Consider the following 20692-nt stretch of genomic DNA (forward strand, 5'->3'; position numbering starts at 1 on the left):
TTTGGATGGGGTAACGCTATTGTGCATCAGGCTTATGCAGTGGAGCTAGTGGGTAAAATCAGTCTGAGTCAGAGGGATAGCTAAGCTAGTGTAGACACCGGTCCCTTTAGGTTACTATGCAATCATTTGCATTTAAATGGTAGACTTCATAAAAGGATCCCAGAGCATATCATAATCATTACCTACGTTTTTAAGCACTGCTTGGAGTCAGATCCATTTTCACAGGCATTTACCCAAGAAGCAGTTCCCCAAACTCATAAAAACAGAAGTAATAGAAAGAGAGAGAGAGAAAGCCGAGAGGGCTGGGTGCCCACACTGGTTCCAGCTTCGAGAGTTAGCTAGCACATTCAAAATTTAGGACGCTTTCAAAATTTGTTAAAGATGAAATTTGCAATCTGGTCTCTACACGAACGCATCATATACTCTCCATATAGAATGACTGAAGTAAGCAAGGCCCCACAGAAAGTTGAATATATGGGTTTACTGGGACTCTCCAAGAGAAGAACATATTATGCAGTGTTTTTCAGCCTTATTTGACTGCAGAATTTGTTCAAGGTGACTTTCTCCAGGCCAATGTTCCTCACATTCAGAACATGCTAGGCTAGATTCTGAAGGTAGTTCTAAACTCTAAAATTCTATAAAAATGGCCCTCTGGCATGCTGCGTCCCAAACCAAATCACTTCATGGGGAAATGCGGTGGAAACCTCTTGCCCCTACTTGTCCAAACCGCCTTGCTGTCTCGTCTCCTGCTGCGACTGCTCAGCCTGGGCTTTCAGGGATTTTCCCCTAATTGGCTGCAATAACCTTCTAGTCACCTGCTCTTTCAGCCAGTTTACTCTGTTCCAAAATGACGCTGAATAGGTTCCCAGGGGTCTCTAGTTCCGTTGATTTATTTGGCCAATGATACTCAGCCCTCTAACTCCAGCCTCGTCCATCACCCCTCATCTTCAGCCAAATGTGAGAACCTGGATGTATGAACCCTCTGGTCAGACACACCAAACTATGCCTAACCCTTCAAACCCACCATATTGTTTCACACCTCTGTGCCTTTCGACACACTCCACTTCTTCTGCCCGAAACGAAGTTCTCCTCAGTCTCCATCTGCCTACTTGTTCTTTATACCTCAGAACAACAACCTGCAGAGCCTTCCCTGATCCGTCTGTCTCATCTGACGTTTCCCCACGTCTGCCCTTGTGGCACCTCCTGCATATTCCAGGATGGCATTGACCACAGTATTCTATCCTCGGTGATTACTTGTTTGCCTACCCCACCAAACTCTGTGGTCCTGAAGGACAGGGACTGCAGCCCAAGATACTCACAACCATATTAATAGATATTCAATCAAAACCAACAGACCTCTTTATGAGCTGTATTCTATAGCTTCTTATAAATATACACTAAACAGATCTCACTTTGGGGTGATACAGTCATCAGGAACACTAATTTTTGGACTGAGCTATAATATATTAAATCTTCAGTGTCTTCAGGAATACTTTTGTAACTCTGCACAAGTAGGAGCCCCAGACTCTGAGTACTGGGTCTGATTCCTACAAAGCGCCCCTGGCTCTCCGGCAGACCATCAGCTCTGACTCCTGATTGTCACTGTGCCTGTCTCTGGCAATTCAACAGCCCTCTGTCTGACGTTTTTAAAGCCTTGACCTGGGAAATCACAAAAGGAAAAAAGAAAAGTTAAACTAATAGTAAACAGTCTCTAAATCAGCCCCTGAAAGTTTCCCTGTAGGTAAAAGTTACTAACTTTAAAATGCACTGATTTTGTGATACATCCACTTTAGCTGCTATGGGACCTCTTTTTTTCCCCTCAACTCTGGTACTTCTGGAAGATGACCTCTGCCTAAATGAAGATCTTGATATTACAAAAAAGGAAGGTCTAAAGGAAATGAAATAAAACTACACAATACAAAGGAAAATCTCTCACCTTGGTTGAAACCTCAGCAATCAAATTCTGCTTATTTGGATCCACAAAATCCACAGACTGACCTTCAAATTCAATCTTCCCGAGCATGGTACCCTATCAATTAAAAAATTAGACAGTTAACAGGGAGCAACAAAGAAGGTGCTGACAGGATAAATTCATAGGGGCTTAACAGCTGCTCCAGCATTCAGATGTCTTTATAACTACTTATAGCCATCAGCAAAAGAGCTTCATCTTCTCAGCTTGGAAAGATGAAGTAGTCTGCATGGTACATTTTGGGAAACTCTGGGAAGTATAATTAGTTCTTTTAGGGCTGAGACAGTAACCTGAGGTAAGCAAAGTCAAAAGGAAACAGAATTCAGGTTCCGTGTAGGTGCGAATCAGAGTATTTAGGGTACTTATGACCTAAAGATATTTCATGGGAGATGTGGACAAAACAATCTATTGAGAAAAAAGGAAATCTAAAAATTGTAGAAAATTAGGAAAAAAAAAACGGAAATTGATTAAAGAGTAAAATTAATTCACAAAAAAATGTGAAATGCTGTATAAGTTATAAACTTGGAGAAGTGGCAATGAAAATATTCACTGCTTTAGACATATTAATGTCCAGATGTGCCTAAGGCCCTGAACTTTAAAGAATGTTAACCTGTGACGTTTTCACAAATTAACCTTGCTAGTTTGAACATGGCAAATGTTTTCTTATTATTATTAGCTGTGCCTTGAGATTTACTCATTCGTGAATAAGTCTAGTAAGTCTTGATCTAATTAGGAAAATGGTATATTATATTCACTAATCAAGACGTTATGAGGGGGAGTCAAGATAACTTACTGATTTGCTTTTATCCAAGGAAATTGTTGCTTTGAAGGAAACAGAAGAAAGCCTTTATTTCCCTGTGAAACTTATTCCTTAGGGGAAGAAGTAACTTGGAAGTAAGTGAGTGTCAGTACATCATTCAGATGGTTATTTCAGTGTGCTTATTAAAAGCAGAGGACTAACTCACACTCTGGGAAAAATACTAAAAAACATTTTCACTTCTACATTGGATTATTAAGTTTCATGATGGTCTCCACTTACTTTCCCAATCCAAATCACAGAATTCCTTGATATTTATGGATACCTAATTTTGACATTTGGCTTTCTGTTCTCATTACCTTTTTCTTAAAGCACGCTGAATGAGTAACAGCCTTACTTTTCAACCTAAGACTAATAGAACTGAAAGCCACAACATACATTTTTAGTATGAACCCACATCACTCACAATCAAATATATTAGGCAAAATGACTGTTTTGTCTGTGCTATTCTATTCAGCCAAAATTTGAAAACCTAACTGCCTCTGATAAGAGCAGTGTTAACCTCAAGCTAATATATCACATGAAGAACACAATAGGTCTTGTAAAATGTTTTCCCAAATTACTAGGCCTTAATTACATATTCTATTCAACCTGCCAATTCTGCAGCTTGAATTTCCTGATTTCATTCCTCTCTCATTCTGGAAGCCTCATCATTGTTTACTCCTCCCACAACATCACTGGGCTAAGAAAACCCAAAACTCTACTTGGGACATGTAATCTCACTAGTATCTATTCTCAGGAAAATCATGGAGGAGGGCATAAAGTCAGAGGGAGAGTGCAAGGACTGGACATTCTCTCTGCCTTCTTTCTGGCCATGGCTATGTGGCCATGCTCTTATTTTCAAAGCTGTTCTTTCTTTCCATTTGCAGAGATTCTGTGTCAATACATATTCCAACAAGGAATCTACAGCAGATTTTCTTGAAACATCTATTTCACTTTGAAATTGTATCTTTTTTAAAGAAAATACATATAATTCAATGAGAAAACTTTAGTGGCATTTAGGAAATTTAGTTAACATTAGTAAGGTGCAATTTCTTTCTGGCCTGGGATGTGAAGGTTTCACATAAGAAAAATTGTGTCCACCTCTTACAACAACAAGAAGTGAGCAGGTGGTGATGAGATATTCTCAGAGGGAGGGTCAAATGTTTCAGCAATCAGATATGAAAGCAAAAGATAATCTTACCTTTTATCATCTTGGTCATTGGAACAATCTCCAGAAAGACTACAAAACTGAGACAACACAAGCAGGGTATGCAGGGCTCACCTAGTACACCCATGAACTATAACTCACTAATTCCACAAATAAACCCTCCAAGAGGACAAAACAGGTAACAGCACCAGTGCTGTATACTTCCTGGTCTTCATTTTTCAGCAGGTAGGCATTCAATTCAGGCAAAACTGTTACACACCTAGTTACCTCCTCCTCTTATTTCACCAGCCCTGTCATGTAAGCTGAATTACAAAGGCCTTGATTTGTCACTTGGGATAGTGAACACATAGTGGGCACTCTAGTAAGTATTCAGTCTTGAAAATTATACCAGAGATAGTAAAACAGGATGACAGAGACCCAAATGGCAGAAAATGGCCAGATTTGTTCTTTTACACACCAATGGATTCCTCGCTCATTGAGAAAAATACACGCACACACACATACATATATATATGTATGTGTGTGTGTGTCTCTTTATATACATATACACATACATATGTAAAGAGACATAGATTTGGCTGAAGATGATGATGGTCTTACCTTATCCCGAATTATTTTGGTCAGCATTCTTGTATCCACTCCATAAATTGCAGGGACCTATAAGAAACATAAAATTGTCATGACAGTAAAATTGGAGGAAATTAGATCCAGTCTAGTGTTTTGAAGATACTGACTTGACATCATCTATCTTCCTGAGTAGTAAATAATTTCCCTACTCCTTCTTTTCTCTGATCCAGGGCGACCATGTGGCGAGAACAAGGTAAATTGCTGTTCTGGTTGGGCACAGGACTCAATCTCCATTCTTCAGAATTCTTCAGAATGAAAAATGAGAGATTCTGAACATCAGTCTTCCACTACAGTTTTGTTGCTTTTAATCCAGGATGTTAAATAAGTAATATAATTTTATATATACATATATGTTTTGAAATAATGGAATTTGTGAACTTCATAAGCAAAGATAAGTAAATAATATATAAATCCATGCTGTGAACCAAATGTTCCTGGCACATAATAGGCTACTGGCACATTTTTCCTGAAGTTGCTTGTTACATAGTCAGTCTGTATTGAATTTTGCCCAATCTGTTAGTAAGTCAGGCAACACCACCATTTGTTTTAGTTTCTTTAACTAGGCTGGATAGAGATAGATGTGGTATAGCTGGTCCCCCTCTTATCTCCAGTTTTGGTTTCTGTGGTTTCATTTACCTGCGATCAACAACAGTCTAAAAATATTTAGTGGAAAACTCTAGAAATAAAAGAATTCATAAGTTTCAAGTTGTGCGCCATTCTGAATAGTGTGATGAAATCTCCTGCCATCCTGCTCTGTCCCACCTAGGATGTGAACCACTCCTTTGTCTAGTGTATCTCACCTGTTAGTTACTTAGTGGCCATGTGAATTATCAGGTCAACTGTGGCAGTACCATGTGTTTTTGTTCAAGTAACCCTCTTATTCCAACTGAACAGTGGCTCCAAAGCACAAGAGTAGTGATGCAGGAATAGGTGCCTGATTTACAAGTTAGGCTATATCATAGGTATGTACGTATAGGAAAAACATAGTATAGGTAGCGTTTAGTACTACCCACAGTTTCTGGCACCCACTCAGGGTCTCAGAACGCATCCCCCATGGATAAAAGGGGGAAGAGCAATAAGTTAAGAATCAGAAGGCAGGTTCTAATTTCTTTGCTTCCACCAGCTATCTGAGTGATGTTTGAGGAAGCCGTTTTCCCTCACCTGTGCATAGAAGGAGGCAAGCTGGCTATTATCTTAGACCCTCTTCTACTCTGCATGTCTCTGATCATGGAAGAAGATTCAAAGCACATTCTGAAAACAAACTAACAAACCACGGCTTAAGCTTATACTTAAACTTTAAGTTCTGACACAGAGGGACCGTAATATCAGATGCCTAAATAACACAAAAGAAATATTAAAGGGAGGAAGGAGGAGCTTCCTGAATGACAGTTACAAACAGGTAAATTCAGATAATAATTGTGAAGAAACTAGCAAAGACCTAGGAGATAATACAGATACCTTCTCTCTTTTAAAATTTAGCAAGAATGAGACCCAGGAAACCAAGATCAAAACTTTTTGATTTGTTAGAAAGAAGCAACATTTAGCCCCAATTGGCTTACTGGAGAGGCAGAGCTTTCCCAGAATAATACTCTGTCAGTTACAAGCCCAGCAGCAATTTAACATAATGCAGCTACAGTTACACTGGAAATGATGCTTAGTATATCAGGTCCGTTAACTTCAAGTATGTCTGACATTCAAACCAGGAGGACTCTCTTATCTGATTAGAAAATAGTACTCAAAGTAAGGAAGACATAAGATAAGATTAGTAACTTATTTTTTTCATTTATTTCTTCAAATGAGATGATGTCTAATTATACATCATAGAGTCATAACCTTTAAGCCAAAGAGACTTGATGGCAATCTGCTTATATCCAATAAGAATTCAAACGAAGAAAGTATGGTATGATTGCATGACCTGAGCAAGGTCACACAAGGTGGAGCTGGTACTAGAACCCGTGATGCAAGTTACATATCTAAATCCTGGTTAAAGAGGGGGGGAAGTTAAGTTGCTCCAGAGAACACAAAATTCTAAATTTTTTTCTAACCCCTTTCCTGAAAGAGAAATGCTACAAAGCATGTATGAGTGCCATCTAGTGGATAAGATGAAAATATATGGTCTTCGGAGTTAAATGTTTCCCACCCTTGAGTAACAGAAGGAGTCGCTCTCTCAAATAAAAGGATCCCAAACTGCCACATCTGTTTGGCCCTTTTCAATGACATACGCCTTCCCAACTTTCCACAAACCCCACCAATTGTCCTTAAGTGATGCTGGATGTCCTATCATATTTCTCACCTTTTCTTCCTGTAGCCATTGCCCTAGACTCTTGGTAGCCAGCCAGTGGTGATAGTCATTACTATAATTCAGCACCAGCAAACCTGCAACCTAGAAAGACAGGCGATCATTTTTAAAATAAATAAACAAAATATTATCCAATTCTTCTGACTTGTCTTAAGGGTCAGCTCACTTAATTTATTAGATCCACTGATACAAGGCTTAAAATTTTGGAGACTTGAAGAAAAAAACATGGTCAACAATTTTCTCTTAAAATATAAAATTGTTACCTTAATTATCATGTGGAAGACAGTCTTACCTGGTTTGCCAAACTAGGTCTCACCTCTCAGCACCCTGTATTTTTCCCTCATGGCATTATCAATAATCTAATTAATAATTGCTTGCTTAATGCACATGGAGAATGAAATAATTTTTTAAATTTACATTTACATAAGGGAGACTGAATTTTGGGGGGAAATTGTGAGATGCAGATCTAAATTAAATGATCAGTCCCAAGTCATTAAAAAATAGAGTGGTGATAAAAAAGAAAAAAAAAGTGGTGAATTTGGAGTATAAATTTTTGAATTATCTGGTTCACATTCTTCAGATATTATTCAAATTTACCTTGAATAGGAAATTTTAATTATGTTTACTTTTAGACTGAAATACAAGTTATCTTTTATTCATCTCCTAAAGAAGGTAAGATTAAAAGGTAAATAGTTGATACAGAGCTGATTCTTAAAATTCTTTGAAAAGGCGATTCAATACCAATTCCCGAAGCATAGCTGTTATCTGAACTTATAACAACATTTTCCTAATGAAGTCAAGTTTCATCCACAGCATTAAGAACAAATCCAAAATGCCCTGAGAAATGAAATTCAGAATAAAGTCATGTTAAAGATGATTCTCATATACCTTGGAAGGAGGCTGAGAATATAAGTTTACTGATTTGTACTACAGTATTGAGGCTGAAACTTTGTCCAGCCTAGATTCTTAAAATAAACCAACTATACTTGTTAAATAGTCATCATTGGTACTACCTTAATTCCATCGGATTCCATATATTTGCTAAGTCCCAGTTCATCCAGCGCAGAAGTGTCAGGGGCTCCACCATTCCCAACAATAGGATTGGCCATGATGAGAATCTGTCCCTTATAAGCAGGGTCAGTAAGAGCTTCCGGGTACCTGGATAAAGATGCCAAAAAATTACCTGCAAAAAATGTATGTAACTGTATTCTACACACACAATGTTAATGATTAAAACCTTGAAAATTAGAGAACATGAGAATAAAATCCTATAAGCCTGTCTCCAGATTTTGCCAAACCTAGGGAAGTTTTATGATAGAATATGGAAATTTACGCCATGATACGATTGATATGAAAAGAAAAATGGATGTACATGTATAACTGAATCAATTTGCTGCACACTTGAAACTAACATTTTAAATCAACTACATGTCAATAAAAATTTTAAAAATTGAAAAATAAACAAAAAAAGAAAAATGGACTCAAGTACTAAAGCATATTCTCATTTAATTTTCATTCCTTCATTTTCTTAAATTATTTGATTCTTTAAAAATTTCTTCATAGGATCTTAGTTTTTTAAATATTGCTCTATTTAAAGTTTGCAGATACCCTAAAGATTCTCCTAGCCTACCAGATATGAATGAATCCAAACTGACATTTACTATTGAGGACTGACATTTCACCAAAATATTAACTATCAAAAATTGAAAAGTTTTTTTTTAATGTCTTTTATGATAGTGAAGAACATCTTGATTATGTCAGCAGTGGGTACATGGGTCTATATATTTATTAAAATTCATTAAACATTTAAAATAGTGAGTTAATTTCTATGAAAGAAATACTAAATAGAGTTGATTTTTTAAATATTTTAATTATAGAAAGAGGTATATGTTTAAAAGTTAATATCAACTTAGAATGAAATCAATCCCACAAAAATTGACCTGAAGCATTTCTGACATCTAAATTAAAAGATTCCAAATAACTGTTAAAGTACTGATTTAAAATTAGGAAGAAATGCAGGAAGGTTTTATTTTAATGTTTGGGGAGGTAAAAATAAGAATACATGTGTGCTTATTTTCGTTCTATATATAAATAAAACTATACGTAGAATTCCTATTCTTAATAATAAGAAATGTTATCCTCATAAATACTTGGGTCTATCTATAGCTATTCTATGCACTGGAATACACTGCAATGAGATTTTTTTCACCCTCTTGCATTTTCACTCTCCACAGGGAAAGTTAAACCGAATCTTTCTTGTGGATTACTACTGAAGGTGAATTTAGGTGCTAAGGGGGACAGAATGACAACCTCGAAACCAATAAAGTTCAGCTCAGGCCATAGTCAACATAAACTCTTCAACCCCCAACCAGACCAGCCCCTCCCAGAGCTCCCTTTGTCAACAGAACACTTAGTCTTTCAGCTCAACAGCCTCTAAGGTGACTGGAGCACTGTGGTATTTATCCACCCATCCGTCAGCTAATTTCTCAGGTGCCTCTCACCTGTCAGGAACTAATAATTTTTTAACCAAGGCTTACATGCAATATAAATGCATTTCTTGAAGATGAAAAACAAAATAACCCCCTTAATTATTAACCACCTTACTGAGTGAGCCACTCAATGAATAAAAGCAGCATTTCTCAGTGGAAAATAGGATCTGTGGACTAATCTTCTTAATGTATGCCTTTTTCTACATCAAAAAAAATCATTAATTAATTTAATTTTACTTCCCTTTCTTCTTTCTCTCCATAAAATAACTGGCTGTTTCCCTTAAACATACGCTTACAATATATTCTCCAGTAAATGAATAAATACAGCTTGTCCTAGAGAACTGTAGTGTTGGAAGCAAATTAATCCATCAGGTCCTGTTTGACTTTTGTGATGTGACAAGATTTATTACCCGCAATCTATCACAGAGAAGAAAACCCCAGTGCTCTCCATCATCCTGATGTATATTAAACAGTCGTTTGTTGGCAGGTATATTAACACAGCTAGTAATTAGTGCTGTCGAAAAGCTTAAATAATTGCCTGGTGAAGCAAAACTTTGCAAACAGGTTTCATACACTGTAATTTAATGTTCTTACCAGTGGAACCATTTTAAAAAACCATCTAATATTCTTCACTTCAGAGAGCTAAGAGTTTAGAGGAGAATGCACATTAATAGTATAATGGAAGTTTGGTCAATCAATATCTTTCAGTATCAGTTAACCCAAAGCCTCCTTGTCTATATAAGGCTAACTGAATTTCCCTAAAGAATTCATCAAACATTTTATAGTTTATTGAATCTTTAATGGAAACTTTTGATAAAATTTTTTAACCCCTAGTCTTAAATTACTTTCTAATCCAATCCCCTCACTTTTTTTATATGTGGTAACCAAGATTCAGAAAGGTTAAATGATTTTCTCAATATCACATAATCAGTTACCACTGGAACTGAGACCAAAACTTCAACCTCCTGGTTCCCAGAGGAGCATTTGTTGGCCAGATAAGAACAGCCTCCTGATTTCTGTAGCAACTCTTATCTTTGTGGCTGTACACCTATTAGCAGATCTTAAATACCAAATTCAGTCTCAGTTGATTAATTTTGAAAATATCAGACCTATGCACGTCCTCTCCCGTTGATTACTTTAAGACAATAAATGTATCTGTTGTTTCACCTTTCTTACTAGAGTGTGAAACTAGATAAAATACCTAAGGACCTTCTTAGCTCCCTCTAGTAGCTCATATTAGACGTGCAAAGTTGACTCTTAACGTTACTCACGGAATGGCACCAGAGTGTACTACCTATCCTTTTCCTGGTTCTCACCTTGATCAGATCCACACCCCTTGCTGTGCAGAAGCTATTTGGAAATCTCACATAACTTGCGCCCTAAGTTTCTAGAATCAATTTTGTTCCTTTTTTTTTTTTTTTCATCAGGGGAACACCAGTGTCCATATTCTCTTTCCTTTACAGCAGCAGAGAAGAGTTTGTGTCTATGCCTTTTTTCAGGGGAGGCGGGAGTAGGCTATGTACAAGCACGAGGCTTGTACTTCAGGACAATGTGTGGTGTCATTATGATGATGCAGTGACTTCAGTTTCCCACCGTGAGTAAGATCATCCCATTGTTCCCCTATACAGAGGAAGAATAAAACTTTGGAATAGAAGCATTACTCACCCTGCCAGGCCAGTGTTAAAAACCACTTCACCAGCAACAGAGGATGGATGGCCGAAGGAGTAACCTTTCATCTTCGTTCCATCTTCCAGGACAATGTGTGCTGTCTGTGCCTAAAGAAACAGATTCATGAATTTTAGCAGAATACAAAATATGAAACACAACTACTAGAAAAAAAATCCAAAAGTATACACCAATGTACTAAATAAATGCACATTTGATGAAACCATACTGGATTTGGAGTCGCTCTACTGTTACTTATCACTTTTCTTCAAATGTATGGCTCTTGTCACTGGCAGGTGTTTTATTGTGTTTTGCTTGAAAGAGGAACTGAAGTATGTCAATACATTGTCTCCTGGTAGAGTTATTGACAATCTGGAAATGTTTCCATTTAGCAGAAATGCTATGTGTCTGTCTTTTCTCTCTTAATATTCCTTACCTTTGCTCACATATAGCTTTAAGGGAAATTCATGAGTTTGCAAAAACATTGTGAATTGTACCATACAGCTCATCATTACTCTGAGGCTTAGAGCTAGAAGGAATCTTCAAGGTTATCTATCAAATGGCAATCCGCAGAGCTCTTGTGTGTGATGGAGTTGTCTCAGGGGCTGCCCCCTCCCCAAGCCTTCTGATCATAAAGAAATGGAAACTTTATCACTCTGTTAATACTGATGCAAAAGCAAGGACGATGGAACATCTGAAAATATATCACATTTCTGCTTTTTAGTAGAGTTAATTATATTCATGTCTGGGTCTCTCTTCAGATTACAAGGCATTCTGAATTTGACTATTTTACTATACGAATCTTTGAACTAGCTTCTATAAAATTTTTGGTAAAGAAAATACTCCAAATTCTTCAAAAAAAAATACTCTAAATTCTATTATTGAAAGAATTTAGGTCTAATTCTCAATTTCCATAAAGTTCAGAGGAGAGAGGAAGGTGTTAAACCACACTTTGGGGAACAAAATCTGGACTCTGTGAAAAACCCTATGACAAAATAATTGGGTCACAGTTTTAAACAAACTATAAAGAAAACATCTCTGCGATAATTGAGGAAATTTGAATAATGAATTGATATTTTATTATATTTAGTGTAATATTTTTTAAGATTGATGATGACATTATAGTTATATCTTTTTAAGAATTCTCATTTTTTAAAGAGTTACACTGAAATACTTAAGCATAGAATAATATGATATCTGAGAGCTCTTTCAAAATGAGGTTGGGGGAATGAATAGGGATACAGATGAAACAAGTTTGGCTGCGTTGAAATTACTGAAGTAAGAAAGATCATTGCACTGTTCTCTCTGCAAAGGTTAAGTGCAGCCACTAAAGACAGAAACATACTAATTCTCTACTTTCCTTTCCTTACATTTTTAGCTCTGGACTCATAATGTCCAATCGTTTGGTATTCTGCCATCCACCTCCAGTCTTACCACACACACACACACACACACACACACACACACACACCAACCTTGGTATACAGCAGGAACACAATACATGATTTGTAGACCTCTGTTTCTACGTTTCTCTAGCTTTATAAAATGAACTCATCTTTTTAAGTGTTAAAATGGTAAAGCCTCATTATTTTTCTATAGTAATCATCTCTGTAGAAATAGGTCCCTCTTTAAGTTGCAAAGTACACAAGTCCCTTGACATTGGAATGATTGCTCTTCAACGTAGTGTTTGATTATCTTTAAACCAATACACCATGTGCCTATATATTGTTTATGTGTAGTGTGTATACATATTAACTTTTATTTACACACAAAACTATCTGAGTATTTTCTATTAAAATTGATGTTTACAGTATTCCGCTCAATATCAAGTTTATTTTTTGACTGGAGCTGCAATGCATAGATTTCAATGTATATTTCTGAGAAAGTGCTGTCCTGCACATGTTATGTGTGGTTGTGTGTATGAGTGTGTATGTGAGTGTCCACGGACAGAGTTAGCCAAAAGAATGATGTCCTTCACCTGCTTTTCAAATGATCTTTGAGGTAAAGTTTTATTTTATCTACAGTTTTGGAACCAGTGTTCAAGATCTCAAGCTTCACACTTTACCTTTAAATAGTCGTGGTTTATCTTCTCAGCCACCAAACTAAAAAAGCTTTTGGAATTACTCAGCACAGAGGAAACCACAATAAATAATTAATGTAATAACGAGTGATGACAAGATTTCCCTGACAAGAGATTGGCTTAACACACAAGTTCTGAATTCTGCTTCTGTACCAGGAAATCAAGTTTGCATGTCGCTTCTAATAGTCCAATATTCTTATTTTATATTTTAATTTGTCAACCAGTCTTTATTTATAATTCAAGCAGAGGTTGATGATTTTAGGAAGTAAGAGTGATTATGTTCAGTGTATTTCCAAAGATTGTTATAAGCTAATCAAACGTCTATGGTGATGGTTCTTAGTAGGGATGTGTTTCCTGAGAAAATTTCCTAGGTATCTCTGACATGTTTCACTAGGTGAAAACCTTTGGTCCAAGTAATAGAAATTCACTGTCAGAAAAATATTTTCTACTGAAAGTATTATTTTCTGTTCTTGGGGAAGTCATGTGTAACCCACATGCTTTCACAAAATGGAGGGAAGGCAGGAAACATTTTCTTAAATAATATTTAACTTTGATAGAACCTAAAATAACTGTACTTAGTTGGCAAAACTTGGCATGTGGATGACAAATTTCAATTGTCTTCTATGTAACAATTTATCTACCCTACTCTGAGCCATACCTGTCTAATATATCACCTCTGTTTATATTTTTCCTTTTGCTTTTCTCTATCCTCTTCGCACCTAAGAATTTCATATTGTCTGATCTATGGGCTAGATGCCATCTAATTATTTTAAAGAAAGGTAAAAATTAGCATAATCAATCTGACTTTTGTTAGCGTATTCCTACAATTCTATCTGGTATTTTTCTTCCTGTCTCCATGGGACTAGTTTTCTACTTTGCTTTCCATCTTTTAAAGATACATTTGAGGAGACATTTACTGTTGCCCGAAATAGTCCCTGAGATTGTGTTCAATATGTCTTTTTGCTCCTTTAATTATATTTTTTGTTCCTTTTGGCAGCTTTTATGGATCTTCCAATCCTCTTTTCCACTACACATTACATTGTTACAAGGCTTCTGTTTATTGCCTGTAGTACCCTTTATATTCCACTTAACTACACTGGCCTCTGATGAGTTTAAAATGGTAAGTGCCAATTGACTTACCTATGAATTGATGGAGAGACTGAACAAAGAGCTATTATTTGGAATTCCCTCTTCTAGCTAACAGGTCCCCAAATGCTATTTCATTCCAATGAGTCCAAAAGAAATCACCTTGCTACCATCATAAGATATTTTATTAGCCTCAGTCGTAGTAGAAAGAGATCTGTAGTCTAGGAATTAGACTGTAACATTGTTATAATTTTAGTGCCTACTACCAGAGCACTTTGGTAGTTCGAAAGCTGATAGTGCAAAGGAAATCTTAAGGTGAAGAGAAGTCTGTACACTCATAGAATGTCAGGGAAAGTAACCAAAGGCTATATGAGTTCTACAAAATAAATGAACTCTATCATGACATAGTCCCTAAGTGTTTAATAAAAATGTATATGCCAATGGGACAGTTTAGACCTTCAGGTCACACCATCATTTAGCTCCCACTATGTGCAAAGTACCCTGCTAGGCTCCGGAGATACATCGATAAATGTCCCCAGTCCCCACCAACCCCCGCCATATAGTAAAAGGACCAGATATGTGCATGGATGATAAAATAAAGGAAAGTTCAAGAAGAGTATCTCTTAAACACCTGAAGATGCAAAGATACATAAAACATCTTTTCCTTTCAGAGATTTCTCTTTCATAAAATAATTCACCCTTTCCTTCTCCTTCATGCTTTAAGTAATAAAAATTAAAATTTTAAAAAGGAAACTTGTCAGATTTTGAATTTAAAGTCTAAAGTTGAACAATTCCTTCAAGTCTTTACTCTAATGTCATCCATCTTCTTGGCAAGACCTATTTAGAATTACAACATGCCTCCAGCACCCCCTCCTTAGTCTACTCTTCTTCACAGCTCTCCTTGTCTTCTAACACATCAACCAGTGTCGTGTAAAACAGCTGCCTTATCCCACTAGGAAGTGAACTTCACATGGGCGGAGTGCTGGGTCTGCTTTGTTCACGGATGTGCCTGCCTCCAGGGCATCAGTGCCTAGTACACAGTAGATAATCAATTAATTTTTGTTGGATGAATAAAGCATCATTAAGTTACAATCTAAAAAAATACCATTTAAAAAATACTAAAAAAGCATAATTAAATAGTTAGTTTTAATTTTCTTCTAGTTATAAATTTTTAAAGAGACAAGTGTATGTTTTGAGTTGCCTTTCTGCTGTTGAAGTAACAGTGCCTTTCTACAATATCTTAAGTGTAGTCAGTGTGGAGATATTATAGTGGGAAGAAGATGTGCATGATACTGAGGGAGAAAGGGCAAAGAAGGGAAAGGTCAGTGGATGGTTATACCAGAATACGCATGTTGAGTCTGCTGCATGTGAGTGTTCAAATACATCTTATGCAGAGTTAAGACAAATATCATGGTAACTCAAAACACAAGGATCATTTATATCAATTTACTAGGGATTTCACATAAAAGAGGCTGACAGTGCTTAAATTACATAACAAACTGTTTCAGACTCTAATTCACTTTGAAAATACAGAAAAAATGAGAAAGCTCTCCTTACTCAATGCATTCTAAAATATAGGAGTATAGAAAGAAAATCCTGTATTCTTCTACTCAGTTTTAGAATAGATTATACAAATAAACCTTGCAGAAAAATTATTTTACACTTCTCATATTCTCACATATTTTTGCCATAGCAAATTCAAGTGAAAGGTCTAAGTCAAATTCAAAGAGACCAACGGTTATTTTGAACACTGAAAGCTATTAATTTTTTAATCACCAAAATGAGTTGAATAAACACGTACTGTAATTCACCTTGCTCAGTGTGAAATGTGCGTCTACTAGCTGCTGCCTGTCTCCAGGTGGATCACTACAGAGCGATACAAGCAAGCAACAAATTCTAAGGTGAGTTTAATCTGACTCCCTCTTGGTGGAATTGAGAAGGACTTCGATTTGTTCTTACTAGGCGTGGAAAACAGCTGTTCTCTTTCTAAAATACAAGTACTTATCTAAGTATTATTTGCAAATGACCACTTTGGTTTATTTTTCTTTCTTCCTTTTACTTTTTTTCCTTGATCTGGTATAAGTAGTATCAATCCTTTTATTATGTCCTTACAGCTCTTCATTTTACTTTCTCCCCTCTGGGTCTCTTACTAACATCCCAATAACTTTTCTTAGTAAAACCTTCATGTAAATTAAATTCTGCATGTGACAGGATCCATTTAGAAGCTGAATTTTAATTGGGTACTCATTTCCATTATAGTCTAATTCTTCATCACCATTTAAGTGCATACGGAATTGTAAGAATATTCTTCAACTCTCAAGATCATAGCCAATTAAAAAATTAACTTTTAATTCATTATCTAATTTTAGATCTAAGTGCCTCAAAGTCAAAGGACTAGTTAGATGTTGTTGATGTTGTGACCTTTTTATTCATATTGACTCAACCAAACTGACAACAAAATGCTGAAATATAACAAAGAAACTTCAGGTTTATATCTGTACTAATCTTCTATTTAGAAGTAAAGACATATTTAAACTGCTTTCATTAATCAAATCAGTCCTTTTCTCCACTTAATGTTATTTATCAACCCAAATATACATAGTCCACTAAAGATAATAAAAGCCTTACCACAAGGAGCAGCAGAAACATTGAGCTTCTATCCAGAAATCTCATTTCAGTAAGGTCAAGCGCATTGGGGTTGGCAAATGCTTATATCACAGGCTTTTAAAGATAAAAATAACTATTCATACATATATAGGGAATATGTTACTATTCCCTAAATAAATATTGCCCAAATTTGCTTATATACTCATGATCTAAATTGTAAACCAATTCAGAAAAAAACATTTTCATATAAGAGTAGAGTATAATTTTCCATCTAACCAAGGGAGGAATTATTTCTAAATATACAGAGGGCAGACTTCTGGAGAAAAGCAGTGAGAAGAGCAGACGATTTAGGGAAAAAACTTCATAGACTATACCAATCACTTCCTCCACCCTGGCTCATTCTTCCCATCTATACGTAGCTGTATCCACTGGGAACTGTTTGAAATTGTGCTCTGTGGAAGGGAAAAGATGAGGCATAGAGGAGGCTGGGCTAGAGAGAGCAGTTTTGCTCATCTCTTCCACCTTTCACCACCTGGCTTTTCTTTCCCTTTCATACCTTGCCTGCTGAAATGTGGATTTCACTTATTTTTTGGTTTGTTTCTTTGTTTGCTTAGTTTGTGTTTGGGTTGTACACTCTTCATCAACTGTTGTGTTTTAAAGGTCAGTTCTGCAATGTCTTTGGAGACTGTCAGAAAAACAAACCTTGAAGACCACTAGGCGTAATGACTCAGGTATGCCCAGGTCCTTAACCTTCCATCTTACCCTCTCTTCTAGAAACTCAAGCTGGTCATCTTTGTACATTAACTAGACAGGCACTGAAGGACTTATCACTTCTAAAGTTAAGGTTAGGTAAAAATTGGCACTTATAATTTACTTCCCTATATCCAAGTATATGATGTGACAATAAGATTATAGTCAATACCAGACAGCATCAAGGACAGAGACCCTACCTTCTCTGTCCAACACAGGATCACCAGCACATAGCACACAGCATCTGGTACCTCGTGGGTGGTTGTGGAAACCATTTTGCACCTCTCTGAATTCATACCGTGGCCCACAAAGTTAACCTTCAGGGGCTCTGGAAAGATCATTTAACCTTGGGTCCACAAAAGAGAGGTAACTAACAGATGTGACTGGTGACTTTGGGAAATGGAATTGAGCAAGATTGTCTCAACTCTTCTTAACTCTCTTTCCAAAGAAACCTGTTCTCAGTTGCACATCAAAGTGGGAAGTCTGCAGCTTGGGAGCAAATGCATTTGACTCAGAGAATGGAGTTCTAAGAAGCCCATTTGGTTACAGATCTAGGCCCTGTTTTCCAAATAGCTTGAACGGTAGTAAAGCTGATATTCATATTTCTCTCTATTTGAGTACTATGTCTTGTTTCTGAACTCATCCTAAATTTAGAGGTTGAGGAAGGGGTGTGATTGATTATCACTCTTAAAATCCTACCATTAGTAGAAAGAGAGCAAATACTGATTGGTTGAATGAATGGATGAATGAATGAATGAATGAATGGCTATTAGGTGGCAAAGATGCTGCATAATTCTTCTTTTGTTTCTCTGAGACACAGCTGGCTTGCAAATTACACTCCTGCTTTGGTCCAGTTGTATTTTAACTATTCCTCTTAGGCTTTGTTCACAAATGTGAGGAGCAATGGGCAATTTATAGCTGTATTTAATTCCATGTGATTTATTTTCTGGGAAACTAGTTAAGGAAATAAAGAACACCTGGTTCAACAATATGCCCTCTTCCACATTCCACCAAATAGAGATGTGAGTGAGCACAGCAATTCCTTTTTTAAAGCTATTACATCATCATTAAGCTTTGTTCACACTTTAGTCAAATTAATTTAGTCAGATAATCTACTATTTAGCAGAGCACTGTTAAATTATTAAATGATGAATTCAGTGAAAGAGGAAAAGTTACAACAGAAAAAATAAAAGCATATATACTCTCTTATCCTATATGCTTCTTCCCCATTTCTTTTAATACTGAAAACATTAAGCATTTATTTTTTTTCACTTCATACTTGATATAATATTTACTTTTTACCACATTTTAAAAATAATTTAATCATTTTATTTTTGATTGAACTCTTTTTCTAAAACACAGATTTCCAATTCAATATTTTTCTAGTAGTGGTTAGTCTTACAAATCTTTCAAATCCAAACATATTAATTCTAATAGTAAGATATTAGTTTCAGTTTCTCTCCCTTTGGCATCTTTTCCTAACATCTCTTGGGAGTAAAATTTTCAAATCACATCTAGGCCTACAGGCTAGGTAATAAAGTTACTTAGATAATTATTAATCTAATTAAAAATAATTCCAATGGTGATGGGAATGCAAAATGATGGAAAACAGTATGTAGATTTCTCAAAAAATTTAAAATTGGAACTACTATTTGATCCAGCAATCTTACCTCTGGATATTTATCCAAAGAATTGAAATCAGGATCTCAAATAGATATTAGCACTCCAATGTTCATCACAGAAATATTCACAAAATAGCCAAAATATGAAAACAACCTAAATGTCTATCAGTGGATGAATAGATAAAGAAAATTTGGCATATATATGCCATAGAATATTATTCAGCCTTAAAAAAGGAAGGAAACCCTGCCATATATGACAACATAAATGAACCCTGAGGACATTATGCTAAGTGAAATAAGCCAGTCACAAAAGGACAAATACTGCATTATTTCATCTATATGAGGTATCTAAAATAGTCAAACCCATAGAATCAGAGAGAATTGTAGTTGCCAGGGACTAGGAGTAGGGGGTAATGAGGAGCTGCTAATCAATGGACATAAAATTTCAGTTGTTCAGGATAAGTAAGTTCTAGTGATTTGCTGTACCACATTGTCCCTGTAGTTAACATGACTGTATTGTACACTTAAGAACTTGTTAAGAGGGTAGATTGCATGTTAAGTGCTCTTACCACAATAAAATAAAATTCTATTATCTTATGTTAATAGAAATCTAGTCTTCCATCATTGGGCAAAATAAATAAAGCTGTATTCAGCATATATAACCCAACCATTCCCTTTTCTCCCTTTATTTTTCATCTAAAATGCCCATCACATGCTAGTAGAGAATTTGTTTGTTTGATACAGTCTCATACTTATAATATTCCATTTCTATACTAAATTCACAAATAGTTTACAACTAATAATTTATCCATTTTTATCGCCACCTAACAAAACTGAGGCTGCTATATTTCTATTATTGTTGTTGAGGTTTACACATAATGCTGACACATGCTTGGCACTCAATAAATATTTATATAATTAATTTTGAGAAGAGTAAAGATAGCATGTATACTTCTGTTTTTTCTCTAGTTTGACTTCATATGTTAAAGCACCTGCCATTTTGTTTTATTTTATTTTTAAATTCTGGAATAATCCTTATTTTGGGGGGGAAAAAAGCATTAACATTTCTTAAGCATGCCTTATAGAAGTAGACTGACCTGTGACTGTCCTATTTCTACCCTTTGGCATTGCTTTAATGAGACCCTTTAAGACATAAACCAAATTGCATGCCATTACCTATGCTTATGAAAGTCTACATGCAGTTGCACAAATAAACTGTGTATATAGATTTAAGTGACAAATTTCTACTGTTCTGAGAACAGTATCTTATTTTAGAAGGAATTAGGAAGTTATGTTGGAAAAATATGCCTTGGGAGCAGATTGCTCTCACTGAAAACTCTACTTTGGCTCTGTCCCTAAAACATCATCAATAATAGTTACCACGAATGTGCTAGGCACTGTCTCTCAAGCTAATGAGGGACTTTCTCCTCTAATCCTCACAAAACAAAACAAAACACCGAATTAGGTAAAATTAAGCCCTCCATTTTGGAGTAAAGCTAACGGAGGCTTAGTGTAGTCAAGATCATCCCAC

The 20692-nt window shown here is 36.0% G+C and overlaps 1 protein-coding gene across 3 annotated transcripts in view; it reads right to left on the minus strand.

Moving 5' to 3' along the window:
- Nucleotides 1-20692, minus strand: part of CPS1 (carbamoyl-phosphate synthase 1) — a 135942-nt gene that overhangs the window by 93250 nt on the left and 22000 nt on the right. For all 3 annotated transcript variants that reach the window (XM_074364058.1, XM_074364057.1, XM_010960062.3), the window contains 5 exons: nucleotides 11017-11126; nucleotides 7876-8020; nucleotides 6857-6946; nucleotides 4537-4593; nucleotides 1937-2029 (listed from right to left, as the gene is read on the minus strand). In XM_074364058.1, coding sequence (XP_074220159.1) covers nucleotides 1937-2029; nucleotides 4537-4593; nucleotides 6857-6946; nucleotides 7876-8020; nucleotides 11017-11126 — 495 coding nt within the window. The remainder of the gene's footprint in view (nucleotides 1-1936; nucleotides 2030-4536; nucleotides 4594-6856; nucleotides 6947-7875; nucleotides 8021-11016; nucleotides 11127-20692) is intronic.

This window comes from Camelus bactrianus, chromosome 5 (genome assembly GCF_048773025.1).
Source record: "Camelus bactrianus isolate YW-2024 breed Bactrian camel chromosome 5, ASM4877302v1, whole genome shotgun sequence".
NCBI lineage: Eukaryota > Metazoa > Chordata > Mammalia > Artiodactyla > Camelidae > Camelus > Camelus bactrianus.